The following is a 16049-nucleotide window of genomic DNA, read 5'->3' on the forward strand; positions in this document are numbered from 1 at the left end:
ATGCAGGCAGGGGCACCCTTGTTCCACTTCTCAGACACCAGTGAATTTGTCCTGATGATGCCACTGAGCTACAGCTCTTAGTGCTTGGGGCACTAAGGTGGGGTGGTGGTGATATCCTCAGTCCTACCATTTACAGTGAGAAGAAAGTTGTCAATTAAAATTCCAGTTCTTCAATTTCTTTTTTTTAATTTTTTTTTAAGGACACAAATTTATAAAGACATGACAGATATATGGAAATACTAAGGGACACTCACAAGTCTAACATTATCTCTTCTGTCATTTATTCTTTACTCTGTTTGGGGTTTGTTTTTTATATAACACCTATCCTTGCTCTTCAAGTTCATTTCAGTATTAAAAACCACGTAGTCACCCTGAGGGCAATATAAATATGGAAGTACATCAATACTCAATCCAACCTTAACCATGTGTTGTTCATGGATAGCATGTTTATATTAACTTCTCAGTCACAGAAAACGAGCAAACTTCCAGCAAAATAAGTGGGTATCTCTGTTTACATGAAGAGCGGATTCATCTCTTTTTGCAGACATCTGTGTTGCAGTCTCTTTGCTCTTATTGCAGTCTACTGAATGCTTGCCTTATATGGGACACAAGTTTATCCAACTAAAGAAATCAAACAAAAAGAAAGCTGCAAATCTGTTCATACAAGACACAATTGTAGCCTCCTTCTGTGTAGTCTGGATTTCAACATCAATGTTAACCTAAAGCAAGTTAAAATGTTCAAGACGTAAAGCACACAGAGATTAAAGTTTATTACTGAAATGTCAACATATCATTAACTACTGCTAAGTGTTTCTAAATGAGAAACAGAAAATTGAGAACGTGAATTATGAACAAAACATAACAGGACAACTTCATTTTAACACTCCACATAAATCAGGTGAAAAGTGGGCTCTGACAAACAAACTCTGTCAGACCCTTGGCAGTTCGAGAGGCTGCAGCCGATTTTATGCTGAAGATCACCACCTATGGATAAGACAGTGCATATGTCTTGTTTGCCCCCAGGCCAGGGCATCAAGACAAGCTCTTGATCAGTCACATCAGCTCATGGGCAGACTACCCAGTACTGCAGAGCCAGCAGCAGCCACCAGCACTGGGACAGAGTGGGCAGCTGGGGACAGCCATATCTTAAATCAAGGCCATTAAATTCACTGCATTGCCAAACAGCACTTATATACTTTATCCTTAGTATTTCTCCAGAGTCCCTAATCATTGCTAAAATCCACAATTAATAAGCAGGCTGTTTCCAAGCAATTCAAAGCTGAAGGTGGCAATCAAAGGGGTAGGGGGCAACAGGGGTAAGACTCCTCCTGCAACACCTCTCCTGCCCCTTAGTTTAAGCAATTCCCTAAGCTACCAACGGATATCCTATATTCAAGAATGCTAAAACCAAAGTATTCAAGTACATATCAGTTATCTAGGACCAGGGTAAAAGGGATACCCTAAGATCCATTCCAAAATCTCTATGGCTAAGAAATAAACATGACCTTCAGAGTTTACACTTTCAAAGCCATTTCCAAACCTTATTTTATTTGCGCTGTTCAATCTATTCTTTGTGGGGGAAATAAAGTACTCCTTAACTGTCCTACTGCACAGTAGCCACACTGCAAGGAACAGTAAGCTGAAGTTGCTCAAATTAGTAGCCTAAAAGCATCGCTGCAGAATAAAGAAAGATGACTGAAGTTATGAGCATACAAGGTAGTGCAGAAGGTTACAACTCATTAGCAAAGCACAATGTATTGCACAGGCAAGGATATCATGCATCCCGTAATGCAGGCAAATACACATGCAAAATATAGAAGAGAGTAATATTTAGTCAATCCTGTTGCAATACATTTTTGATCTGTGGAAAACATTGTTCAGCTTGTCAATTATTTCAGCTGCAGAAGAAAACACTTAAACATACACACAAACCCTCCCTCTCACAGAATAAAACCCAATCCCCTCCAGTGACAATTGCTTTTTGATGAAATGTAACATTCAAGTGATTTTCTTTACATTTGAAAAGATAACACACATTGTATAGCCAAAAATTCAGCTATTCTGACACTGGTTGGTTTTGTGCCTAATTAAAATTAACTAGGCACTTCAGCTCATAATTATATAAATACCTACCACACTATACTCCCAGCTAATTTGGTTTTAATCAGAAAAATGCACGAGAAGTATGAATGATGGGCAATGAAATCCCTGGAGGGGCAACTGTATTTCCAAATTCAGTATTCTCCATATACTGAATACTTCCATTAATGTTTTTCTTGCCATGTAATCACCTCCCAGTAGAACAATTAAAAAGATTTTTTTATATATATCCCTGGACTTTGCTTTCTTTCCACTCCACCACAAGGGTAAAACCACACCTGCCTTATTCACCTGAGTCCTAGCTGGGAAGTATCCCACAAGACAGGCAAGATTTAATGGTATACTATTTATAGCATCCATAACAAGGATTTTAGAGCAAGAATTCAGCTAACCTGAGGTGGAGAGGTAGACAAGAAAGTTGTAGAGGGGTTTGAACCCCCTCCTGCACCTACATTAGATGCAAAACCAGAAACACTGTCTGCTTTGGAGTAAAAGGCCAAGTTCCAAGATAAGGTTACCTGTGCAGCAACAGATTTCAATATCCTAGAAGTATGGGGACAAAGAAGGCAAAGAAGGTGAGCTGCAGCACCGTGTCACCTGGGGAAACCACACACATTTTGTAATTTGTTAAAAATACAGAGATTTTACTGTGATATCAGCTATGTTTTTCATTCACGAGCCAGGCCTCTGGGATAGCTGCTTTGCAGACATAGAAACATGACAGTCATTGAGTGTGGCTCTGCCATCACTGCCTTTGCAAGCCCTTAGTTGCCTCTCAATCCTCCACAGATGGTGCCTTCTGTGATCCACCAGCTAAGGGTCACTACTTCTGCCTGCCAGCTCTTACATAGCTGCAAACACACAGTTGCCTCTGAATATCCTTCCAATCACTGCTCTGGGAAAGTGCCTTCAAACATCTGCACTGATTGCACTGCTGCACTGATCGCCCCCTATAAGCCAGCAACAAACTCACCTGAGAACCGATTCAGCAAGTAAACTTCTGGTCCTATGTCAACTAGTTTGAATTATACCCAGAATAAAAGAGCTCATAACACGAGGTGGCTCTGCAGCCTTTGTTTTTGCTAAGAACCTCTCATTTCTTCTCTTGCCATGAGAGCTTGGATGAATCTCTACATAAATAATGAAAAATCAGCAAAAATAAATACTGTTTTGTAAATGCATTGAGAGATGTTCAGCAAAGTTAAGGGAAGAAAAATCAAACAAGCATCAATATTTAAGGTAGCAAAAGAGCTGGAACATTCTAGAGTAGTTCTATTTTAAAAAAAAAAATCCCAGTATTTCCTCTGGCAGTAATTCCTTTCTAAAAATCAGAAAATCATCCTTCCTCCAGCCCTCAGTTTCAAAAGACTTCCTCAGAAGTCAGCAAAGGTGAAGAAAGATTTCACTGAGTTTTCCTCCATTATTTTATCCACTTATAACACCTGTAATTTTGCCCATATCTTGTAGCTGACTAAAACCAGGTGTTCTCCTTTTGATGTCTCTTCAAGTAGCAGCAGGCCCTAATTCTTGGAAAGGAGAGTCTCGTGACCTACAGAACTCATTACTTGCGTTTTTCAGCTTGGTTCTCATTTAGTGCAGTTTTTTAAACTCAAATATTCAATTAATTTGTGATTCAGTTCTAAAAGCAACTGACAAAATACCAGGCTCTGAAAATCAATTATGTCCCATGGTTACCACTCTGCAGCCCCTAATCACTAGCAGGACCTCATCAATGCAAGTGTAGTTGGGTCGCACGAGCTTTACGTGTCAACATCTGCTCCTTTCCAGTAGCAGGGGCTCCAGAGCTTTTAAAAGCATAAAAATAAGCACTTCTTGCTTCTAACCAAGAACTTAGTGGGTGATGATGAGGATGAATACAAAGAGAAGTACTAGAAGGTGCCCTTTTCACGGTGACTTTTTATTCATTTCCCACACAAACCCCAATGGTGAGCCTTGCTGCATACAGTAATTAACTGAAATTGAAGTTACAATAAAACTCACCTACACCAGTGTAGGAAGAACACAAGGATAAACTAAGGAAGATGAGAAATTGCTTGGACAAATCTCTAAGTGGGTAGAGAGAGAGACTTCAGTGACACTTCATCAAATTTTGTAATATGTTAGGATCTGTTCCTAAAATTTGATTAAGTACTGCCTGCTAAAGAGGAGACCAGCAGTAGGAGAGTTTGGCTAAACAGACTTGAAACTGGGCATTTTCCACAAGGACTCATTCAGACAGCACCAGCTGAACCGAGGCAAAGCCAATAACCATTAGCACCAAATCACCACTCTGGAAACCAGAACAAATTCACAGAGCAATGGCTTTCCTTTCTTTTATTAACTAGTACAGCAATTTATTCTTGTGAATAATGAACCTTAACATCAGTCCTTTATAAATATGTCCCAAAACAGTCAGTTTACTTCTCATTGTCCTGTAGCAGTTGCTGATAAATGGGCTGTGCTACCAAAGGAGGTGTAAAAATCCAAGTAGTTTGGATTCTTTACAGTAACTACTACCTACCTGACTGTATTAACTGAAAGAGCAAGCACATTGTACAAGGCGACTAGACCAAGTCATATTTACAACCTCAGTGTGCCCAGTGAGAGAAACTGCTCAGCTGTTACTGTTAGTGCCTTCTTCAAACAGGAATCCTGCTGACAAAATGATGAATTCAGAACATCGTTGCCAATTAATGACTCGTAGGCAGAAGAGATTTCAATAGTTCCCTTATGTTTGTGAGGGTAACTGGGATTTACATCACCTCTAATAAGAGACTGCAGTCTGCTCTGTCCAGACATGATACTAGAGCTTGGAAAATGTCATCTTTACAGGAGAAATTTTAATAAACAAAGCCAGGCTCTTCTGGGTTGAAATTGTTTCCTGAAGCGTGGTCACTAATAACCTGCTTATGCCTAAGTGAAAGCAAGCATGCAGACTGCTTGCAGGATGCACCCAAGTGATTTACAAACCAAAGGTCAGAAGTTATTTAGGTGTTTGTCAAAGCTACACTGCAGAGTGCCAAGATCATCATTATGTCAGTCAGAAGCACGGAATGCATTTCCTAAACACCAGTCAGGTGGGGGGCAGGGGAGTGCAGGAAAGCATTTGCAAGCACATAGGGCCTTTCTTCTAGTCACTCATTCTGCTTATGAGCTGCAAAGTTTATCTTTACTGTCATAGAAAAAAAAATCTCATCCTCATGAACTTCACAATACCAAACCCAGAAGGCATTTCACTCACACAGGACATCAGCATGAACTCCATGCACACTGACCACAGAACTCCTGCATAGCCTAAGGCTGAGCGTCTCCTACTACTGAACATCTCAGAGCCAATCAGCAGGGAATGTTAGGCACCATGACTTGGGTTAAACACAGGACATCCAAACAGGGCCCTCAAACAGACTTTGCCATAGGTATCTGGATCTCAGCATCCCATCGATTTGGTGATGGAATTTAGGGCTTTCCTACAATCAACAATTAGGGGCTTTAACAGCTCTAGAACAACTGAGGTGATAAACTCCTGCAGGCTGGAGGTGAGGTACAAGAGTGGTTTAATGAAGGTATGCCTTACAACAGAATGGCAAGGGTGCCTCTCTACATAGCACTTTTACACTTCCAAACTATGATCACAGTCCTACCCAACACAGTTGTGAACTGTGGGGCCAGATGCTGTCCTTTCAATTGACTAAGAAAGACAAATTTAAATAAACAATCCACATCCCAAAATGGAAAGCAGAATCTCAAATCTCTAAGGACTTCTGAGAGCACTCCCCAAGATCACTATCAGCACTCCCAGAGATCCAGTCACTCAACAGACACAGCATGCTCTTCAAAGATGGTGTCAGGTTTCTAGTTTAAACCAGTACACTTTTTTTTTCTTGGGGGGGAGGGGGGTTGGCGGGGGGGGGGGGTTGTGTGTGTGTCTGTTTTTTCACATAGTCCACGCTCCCATGCTCACGCAGCATACTCCCATGTTCATGCACTATGGGAGGGCATGATTTGATAGGTGACTAACAGAGGCCATTCCCTCCAAAAATTCTTACAGGTGACTGAAGTCAGTGTCTAGACATATCACCCCACCAGTGCATGTTTTTTTGGAACACGGTATTTTTAGCAATAATGAAGCAGGTCCTTTCTGACCTATCTGACCCACATTCCTCATCTATGACAAGCTAGATTTCCTCAGCTTCAGCTAACGTTGATCTTTGATCTTAGCTCCCCTTGTGCAGTATTGAACAGAACTCTTCATCCTCCCTCAATGGAAGAAGTATCTTTATTGCCATAAGAAAAGCAAAATCAAGTCAGATTTTGCTGTATTTACTACATCTGCAGAAAAAAAGATTGGTCCAAAAGCACACTGTACATGCTCTTTACTAGAGGTTTCTCTAAAACCAAACACACCTACATTTTCTCTCCAAGTCAACTCTTGAAGAGGTTTGAACTACAAAATCTTCAACGGCACAGCACGTAATCAAGGCCACAGTTTGCTTTGGATATGCACTGATCTATCCTTTGCACCAACACTACAAACACCAATAACAAGTGTCTGGAGTGAGGTGAACAGAAAATGCAACACTAACGTCAGTTGGAGCAGAATTTCCCTGCCTTCCCCACAGGTTATCTCTTACTAAGTGGCTGCAGGCACGAGGCAATTAAGATGGGACTCAGTCCAACTTATAATAACTTTGCAAAAAAGCAAACTTCATTGAAGTATCTTTTCCCCCTTCTATGTTCAAATCAGTTTTAAACAACCTGTTACATATTTCCAATGGAAGGGCAAATCTCAAACAGCCATGTAACAGAGGAAACCATAAAATGAGATTATACACTCTTAGCATATGTTGGACTTCTCTACAAGTCTTCTTTTTTAAGGTCTTGGGCTTCAGATACCCTAGATATCTTGCATAAGGTCCCTGGTGATTCAGGAGATCTATGCTGACCAGCAACTCAGGAACCTCAGCCAGCTACTTGTGTGTAGACTTCAGCACATATGGAAGCATTTTTATCACTGGGGTTTAGGTTTAACTCTGAACAGCTGAGCAGCTTTACACTAAACTATTTACCAGAGAGACAAATCAATCCACTCACAACAAATTTCCACCCAGCCCTCCCCCAGAGTGATAAAGAGAGAGAAATACACTCCTATAAATACAAAACCAAAATGCATCTTGCATTGGGAGGTTAGCTTCAAACATTCCCTGGCACAAATCAGAAAAAAAAGAAATCAAGCTTCTAAAATTTGTAAGGAAGCACTTGTATTGAGGAAGAAGGACGTTAAGACTTTAAGCAACATAACATCTCATAGACCCAACAGCAGAGTGCTTCAAAGGTAATAGTAGTGCATCAGATTCTCCTTGTCCACAGCCCTGTAAGGGCTTGTGGACAGAGGACTTGTACATAGGTGTCAAGTCCCGCTACACCCAGCCAAGCCCTCTCTTCATGCCATCATGGTAACTGAAAGGACCTCAATGGAAGTCTGAACCCAACTCACCACTGTCAATTCAACCAGGCATAAAGGAAATGGAAGAGAAGGCCACGCCATCACCTTAACAGCCTCAGCATAGCACTCTCCCTGAAAACCCTTACCTTGGCAGGTGTTGTTCTTCTCCTCATACCCCGCCTTGCACAAGCACTTCCCAATGGGCACCAGCCACTCCCCTTCAGCACTGCAGTGCATCTTGGGCGGTTCATCGGTCACAGAGTGGTTGACACAGACGCCTGACACCTCTAGCAGCTGCGAGGAATCTGCGCCTGTGATGGTGTCAGGGAAGCGCGCCAGGTTGCGGATCACTGATGAGCATTTCTTGTAGTACACACGCACGGAGACCAGGGCGATGCAGGCGCCCACGTCCTGGAAAGCCAGGTAAAACCCTTTCTTCGTTAGCGGCCCAACGTCTCTAACTTCTGTGTTTAGCTTCATAACCCTGTCACCGAGGTCTAACTCTGTGAAGCTCTCATCAGCAGCAATGGTATCAATCTTGATGTACTGGTTTTCTTTGATGTTCCTCCCATCTTCATCATCTGATTCAAAGTAATACATGTTAAAAGTCTCTTTGCAAGTCCCAAGTCCTCCTGGAAGGCTGTTACAGTCTCTCAGGGTAAATTTGAGCTCAATGAAGATGCGGGTTGCCCCTTCATTAGAGATCCAGCTGGTCAGAAGCCAGTTGTTCTGATTTTGTTCCATTACCTTGCACACTTGGTATGTGTGTATTGGAGCGTAGTTTTCATCCACCTCACCAATTTCTTCCCACTGTATAGAAAGGAAAAGTATTACTTTTTAAAAAAACTTACAGTGCCTGCAAAATGTTAGCTTTCCATCTAAGCACACCTTGGGCTTCAGAGGAAGACTTCTAGGGGGGAAAAAACATTTTAAATGACAAAGTTTTCAATACTGGTGGCTTGATACATTCCTGATAAAAGTCAGATAAAAGACTCTCTAAAATATGAAAGTATACTAGTTAAAATCTTTTTTTTCAGAAATTTCAGGAGTGGGAAAACATATTGCTGTGTTTGTCCACAAAATAAAAGCAGATGCGCCCATGAGTTGCTGTTCTCCAGTACATCCACACAGGAGAAAAAAGCTAGTTACAGTCTGTCTGTCTCTCCTCCCCCAGACTCTTTTCTACCATATCCTCAAATCACTTCCCAACACAATGACAACGATCACATTTCTCCATGTTATTCTCCCCCTCTAAAAAGCAAGCCAGTTGTCTGTGGGAACTGTGGGAACTGTTTTTCCATGTTATTTCAGCTGTCCTCTGAAGTGCCTAACTTGGAAGAAATGCTTTTTCCTGATCAGGCACACTGCAGCCAACAGCACCATAAAAGTGCCTACAATAGAGACACAACACTAGTATTGCCCCCTTGCTTTTGACAACTGTAGTGTTACATTAAGAGCTTAGATTAACCCATGTAAGTACGGCAAAGAACTCAAGAGAACCAGCAATGGTTTCAAATTTGTTCTACTTCTGAACTGCACGTTTATAAGCGCTTAATTCCCAAAGCCTCTTCCATCCTCTGCATACCACAGCTACACAGATCTAGTCACAGCTGAAAACACAACACAAAGCAAATGCACAGAGCATAATTTAAAGGTGCTCTTTTACAAGGTAATAGCTATATTCCAAGCATAACTTCTAAGGCCAAAGGCTATATTTTTCAATTGGAAATACAGCCTAAGACAAAGTTGAGAGCCTTCTCCACCCAGAAGCCATTACTGCAGAGCTGGCAGGGAAGAGACTCAGAGTCAACAAAATGATAACATTTTTTCAGGGGAATACTGCTTTTAAATTTAAAATTAAAATAGTAGCAACAAATGTCATGAAAACATAACCTGATGCTACAGTCCAAGACGAGTGATAAATACTAGCAGCAGAAAAAAAACAGCATTTCCTCTCCCTGGCCTGAGATGTGCAAGTGGGGACTTCTGCAATTTTAGCAAGACATACCCAACACAAAGCAGAGTTCACACATATCACCAGTCTTTCAAGTGAGGAACCTACCCTGAGGTTACCAGGACTTTTATTTCTAAACCCTTTTATGTCTTTGGCCTTAAAACAGACCATGATCCTACTGTCATTAACATGTACTTTTCACTTTGCCCTTCCTGGTAGTGCCACAGTCAGCTGGAGACACTCCTGCCTCGAAATCTAGACAGATCTGTGCAGGATTCATGCCTAACTTTGAGGAGAGGCAAGTGACAATTATGAAGAGTAGAGCCATTTAGCAAACATAAAAGAAAAATATGCAACATAGCACAAATATGAAGCTAGATTCTCTATGTTCCAGTTAATAGGATGTGTTTAGAGACATGAAATTGAATAATGGAAAAGTACCACTCTTCCACTACTGTGGTTTACTTCAGTGCTAAATATGCTGCACATATATGCTTCCAAGTGGATTTAGTTACCATAGACTCATAGAATGGTAGGGGTTGGAAGGGACCTTTAGAGATCATCTAGTCCAGCTCCCCTGCAGAAGCAGGTTCATCTAGATCAGGTCACATGACACTAAATACAAAGTCTCAATTTTATCACAGTGGTAATTCTCTATTTGATGAAACAGGAGGGTATCCCTCCACTTTGCCTGACTCAGACAGAGGCCCCTGTTGAATCAGCTTGGGGGACTGATGAGCACAACTCTATATAGCCCAGAAAATGCCTTAATGACTTTAAACCTTTGGTTTTTATTTGTCTGGAGGTGAGAGGATCACTCAATCACACACATCATCCAGCTGATTTGAGGGCTGGAAATTGCTCAGATCACTTTTAGCAAGTGAGGATGTGTATGGATGTTCATAAGGTATACAGTGTCACTCCAGACAACATTTTGGGAGCATCTTATTTATTTCTGCCAGAGAACTGATGTTTGCCATGACTGCAATGTTACAGTAATATCATTAATGATGTAACTTTAAGGCATATCAAAAAACATCATTTCTTAATACTGATGAATTTTCACAGACTCAGCCACCATGCTCTCCAGAATCCTGAAGTTTCCATTGCTGCTCCAGGAGCTATGTTAGTGGGAGTGAGTATAATTGTCAAAAACTAATTCCAGTGATTCTAGTAGTTACTTTCACTCACCAAGAATACTAAACATCATGAGGAGCAAAGTCAAACCAAAAATACATCAACTGAGCTAGAGTCTTATCGTTGGCTGCAAGAAATGGCACATGACTTAACATCTCAGGCTTCAGGATATGCTGCATTTGCAGCGCGGCACCTGGGATCAGAGTAAGTCCTGCCAGTCACCACCTGTCATCAAAACTAAAGCAATCATCAGAGAGCAAGAGGAAAGGGAGGTGCTAATGAGCTAAGGCTGCTTATCTCTGTATAATACTCAAGGGAAACTCCAGATTTTATCCGATCAGCCACTGTTGTGCAAAGTCTCTGCTGCCATTTAATCCCACAGTCTTCTCCTCTCCTATCTGCATGTAGGATCGCACCATTTCTTTCTCTTCAGCCTCCCTCAGACATTGCAGGCAGCCTAAAACATCCCTCCAAGAGAAGGGGACAGAGGTAAGAACCCCTGCACCTTCTGCCTGTTCCCAGTTTCCTAATCCCTATAGACCTCCAACAAGTATTTCAACCAACAAAAGAATACAAACTACAGGATGAAATGCAGCGCCTTGCGATTAATGAAGGAGAAAATTCAGCACATTACAGAGACAGCATCTCGCTGAAAATATTGGTGTGAAAAAAATAGTACAACTGAAAAATTGTGTAATATTATAATTCCTCTATGCAGCACATATTTTTGAGATATAAATCAACCCCATCTGCAGGATTAAAACAAAAATGCAGCCATTAATTTGGTGCTAAATGTTTTTTCTACATCTTTAATAGCCTTAAGAAGGAAAACACAAATGCATTTCAATAGCCTGATGTTAAATCATTTATAGAAGACCTATTTCTGAATTAGGAATTTCCAGTACACTTCTGCTGGTGAGATAACAGAAGCTAAAGACTACACTCTGCTCCATCAATATGAAGCATGCAATTCAGGCAGGCTATATGCCTATAAAAAGGCCAAAGAAATCACACATCTAACTAAAAATATAAGAGCTAAAAAACCATTCAGTGGAGCAGCCTTGGGTTAAACGGACGATTTTTGAAGACATTCACCAGCTGTTCAGTCTCATTTCTAATCTCTGGGATTCCAGGACTGCAATTTGATAACATAGCACAGTGAAAGGCTGCTGCTCCAAAAAACAAAGACTGAAATAGGTCTGAAACTGTCAGAGCTTTTGTTTATTTGGTTTGGGATTGGGGTTTTTTTTGCAAGGAGAATTTTTGTTACTGGTCCGTGGTAACTCACTCACTCTCTCTTGGAGCCACTAAAGGTGGTGTCGTTATTTCAAGCCTCTTTATAATTCTACATGTCCTAGCACTGCTGAAAGATAAATTAGGCATTTAGCAAAGTCCTAGGAGTCTTAAGAGGGAAAGGGAGCTTAAGAGCATTAAGCAGAGGTCTTTCTAAGACTTACCTGGAACCTTCCTAGCAGGACCCCCTCTGTCCAATGACCATGCAAGCTGCCTCTGTTTCCACTACCTTTGTCACAGGCTTCCTGGCTACAAGAAGTCTCATCCTCTCCCCTTTCATTTTCCACCATACCACCTGGAGCACTGCAGAACGTATGCATGTTAATTCAGGTATCTGCTTGCACCAAGATGCAAAACTGGAAGAGGATTTATGCATTTCTGCCTTTTTTTCTTTTGGAGAAAGGCAAGCCTAGCACAGACCTCAGATCCCAATCTTTGAATGTGTGGATGTATCAGATAATCCACATGCTTTGTGTACAGACAGAGAAGAGTAATTTTACCCCAAAATCCTGCTGTCAAATCCTGCTGTCAAAACGCTGGTGCAGAGGAAAGCACAGTGTAGGGCTCTGCAATTCCTATGCCAAGTTAACAGGGGATACCTGCCGCCCTTCCAGAAGAGCAGACCAACCTGGCGTTCAGCTCTGTGCTATTTATCCTGCCTTTCATCCTGGTAATATTTAGGCAGTCTCTTTGATTTCCTTTTATGCAGCTGATGTTAAGACCTGGCTGCCAATCAACAGCCTCCAGAGCTCAGCTCCAACACACACGTTCCTTCCTGCTACTCAAGTTTATCTCGCAGCCTGCTCCTTCTCTCCCTTTGCTGCTCTCCTCCCATCACAAAACCCAAAAACTTGAGTTTGTTTTTTGGGTTTTTTTTTTAATCTGCCTGACAGCTTTCCACCTGCTATTGTAAGTTAAAGCAAAGAAGCAGCAGGCTCCCTCAGCACAGTTTCAGTGACTTCAGTGAGGTCACATAAGGCTAAATCTCTAGTGAAAGCCAGGCAAAGCACTATGTATCTTTTTTTTCTGCACTGCAGAAGGTTTTGCAGGGCTGTGCTTGCTGTAAAATAAGGCTGTGTCACCATCTTGCCTGTTGCAAAACACTACTTACAGACATGCCAGTCCCAAAACTCAACTATTTCAAAGCCTGCCATCTACATTGCCAGTTTTATCAACACACCCTGCATGCAATGCATAGCATTGCTCAGATTTTCAGCTCTGGAGTCATATGATTAAAGGAGCTTTTGCTGGGGGTGTTTCAGTTGTCATTAAATGAAAAAAAGGGATTGCTTGCTCAAAGTTCAAGAACACAAAATAGAAAGTAGCCAAAAGTCACCTTATTTGTACCCCCCCTTTAAAGTGATGCTCACCTTAGGACTGGCAGGAACAACACAATTGTGTTTTGAACTCTGACATTGGCAAGAGGTATATACATAACCTACGTGACCTAACAATCGTGGCAGAGTCCACCAACACCTGATGGAGCACACAGGAAGCCTGGCACCCTCTCATAGTGAAGGACAATGACCCAAACCTCTCATACCTGCACATCTGTTCTTCCCAGTGGAGAAGCAGCACCAGGAGCAAAATAGAGACACAGCAAGCAGCTCAAGGTCTGCATGATAAATGGTAACCAGTACATGCCGTATCCAGACAGAACAGAGGGCAAAATGGCTTTGTCCAGCTTTCTTCCACCACTGTTGGATCACTGGATCCTGTTTTAAACAGAGCTCTTAGGCAATATTTTTTAAGCATTTGTGCCAGTGTGACAACTCAGAGTTAAAGATCAAATTCTGATTCAGGACATCATGTTTGCTCATTGGGACAGCCCCATGGCATTCACCCTCCTGCATCAACCAGACAGTGTAAGGACACCAACCAGAACCATCTTTTTCCAGTAAATCACAAATATGGAAAAAAAAAAATAATCAGGCAACTAAAGCAATTCCTATACTTGAAACAAGCTAGGAAAGGAGAGTCAGCGACCAAAAAAATGCAACAACAGCTCAATAAAGGAGAAAATACTGATTCTGACAGACTCCCAAACCATATTTACCATTTTTCTCTTTCTGAATTTAAACAAAACAGTAGAGGTCAGAAAAAGAAATTAATACGAAAACTGTTCTAGAGTAACCTGAACTAGTTATTTCAAAGTCAAACATACTTTTTTAATTTCAGCTACTAAAAAACCCAACAAAACCAAACATATTACTTGTACAAACTTTTATTTTCCAAAACCAACATCCCCTTTTACAATGTAAAAGGTGAAGGGACTCCTACACAACCTCAGCCTGTGTTCTGGAGTTTTGAAGTTCATTGTAAAGGCAAGAGCCAGTATGAAAAGGAGAGTACAGTGAGCTCACAACAACATTCAGCCCAGAAGCAGTTGTAACTGCCCAGGATCTTATCATTTACATACATCTGTTACTCCCCCCACCCAAGGCTCAAGTCTCACTTGGATGGTAATTTTACAACTGAGACATTTATATATCAGACATGTATTCCTACTGACAGCAGTTACCAGTCAAGCAAAAAACATAATGGATAACAGACACAAAGGATAGAGAGGATTTGATTAATCTTCCTACTCAGGCAGAAATCTAGTCTAATTAAATTAAATTTAAAAGCTGAGTTTCCAAAGAAAGAACTTTTCTGGTAGTTAGTCCAACTAGGAAAATAAATAAAAACAGATAAGAATACCACAAATGTTGGGTTACACTTCTCATTTTACTACTGGATTGACGTTTTCTGCTGTTTCTTACAATGTCACTCCAGCTACCAAGCTGCAGAGTCCAGTTAACACACAGCTTCAGAATATCCTGAAGTTAACTACCTGAAGTGACTGTGAGTTTCCTAACTCACTGAAGGAGACTTTCCAGGCAGAAGCTAAGGATCATCTTTCATAAACTAAAATATAAGTGGAGGAAGTAAATTGCAAAGAGGTATGAACTGGCAGTTTAAAGCATCTTTTTGAGACATAACACATCTGACTAGTGAACTTTATTTTCCATCTCTGTATTAACCACTCACCTATTCCTTGCTATCCCAGGTCTAAATGCCTGGCAGAAAGCAGACTTAAGTCCTTCTACTTGCACTTCCTTCCCCCAAAAAAACCCCTTGCAGAGCAAATTCTCACTGTAGCAATGTTAAAGGAATAGCCCAGCAGGTGCCTATGAATGACCTCTTTCAACATGTGGGCAGCAAAGGTATTAAGAGAAGGAAAAGGGCCTTACCCCATGTTAAAGGCTACTCACTGCTGTATCAAAATTTAACAAGGCTCAATTTTACTCCAGGCCAAGGTATTATGCACTGCTTTGTACTGTGATGCAAGGCAAGGATTAGTGAAGAGAGAATGATTAATGTTTCCTCTCCACTGTAAAACAGAACTACGCTGGAAATGAGCTGGCTGAATGTTCACAGTATTGTCATGCTCCATCCCAGTTCCACTGCTGCCAAGTACACATTCTAGCACTTAGAACAACTCAGCAGCAGCAATCAGCTTAGAAAAAAAAAAAAAGCAGGTTTTAGAGGAAAGAATTTAAGCATCTGGGTAGATATTTCAGTATTTTACAGTGATTTGGTTCAATGTGATTCCACCCATGTCAAGCTTTCAAAGTCCTGTGCACAATCAAGACTGCCAGAAATCACCCTCCTCCACAAAACAATGTCAAGGTCCTCACACAGTCACACTGCTTGAAGCTGAGAGAACTCAGGGAAGACTCGTACTGAAACTGAGAGTCTAAGCATGACTGCTCCTCTCAAGAAATGCTAAATATGAAGGACGTATTAGAGTCACTTAACAGTTACATGGAGAATTTAACCAGCTCCTATTGTTTAAACATTTGAATTTGCTACCTGAACAATTTCTCAATATTTTTGTATTTAAAATATGCATGCAAAGTTTGCTGCCATGCTTTCTATTTCTGCAGCAGGCTATGCAGGAGACTTCTCAGTAAAACTCCCTTGGTCCAATAACAACGCAAAAGTTCTGACAATTCCTGGATTGCTCTGCACTAGAAAGAGGAGAAACAATGCAGATTTCTCTAAAGTTGAGACAGCATCTCAAAACACAATCAGTAATTCGCAAAACCAAGTGCCACCCAAGCAAGCTTGAAAGAAAGA

General features: G+C 41.2%; 1 protein-coding gene across 8 annotated transcripts in view; it reads right to left on the minus strand.

Moving 5' to 3' along the window:
* EPHA5 (EPH receptor A5) overlaps positions 1-16049 on the minus strand; it is a 208292-nt gene that overhangs the window by 156581 nt on the left and 35662 nt on the right. For all 8 annotated transcript variants that reach the window (XM_061994328.1, XM_061994327.1, XM_061994326.1 and 5 more), the window contains one exon: positions 7690-8353. In XM_061994328.1, the coding sequence (XP_061850312.1) occupies positions 7690-8353 (664 nt within the window). The remainder of the gene's footprint in view (positions 1-7689; positions 8354-16049) is intronic.

The sequence above is a fragment of the Colius striatus genome, chromosome 3 (genome assembly GCF_028858725.1).
Source record: "Colius striatus isolate bColStr4 chromosome 3, bColStr4.1.hap1, whole genome shotgun sequence".
In the NCBI taxonomy this organism is placed as follows: Eukaryota; Metazoa; Chordata; class Aves; order Coliiformes; family Coliidae; genus Colius; species Colius striatus.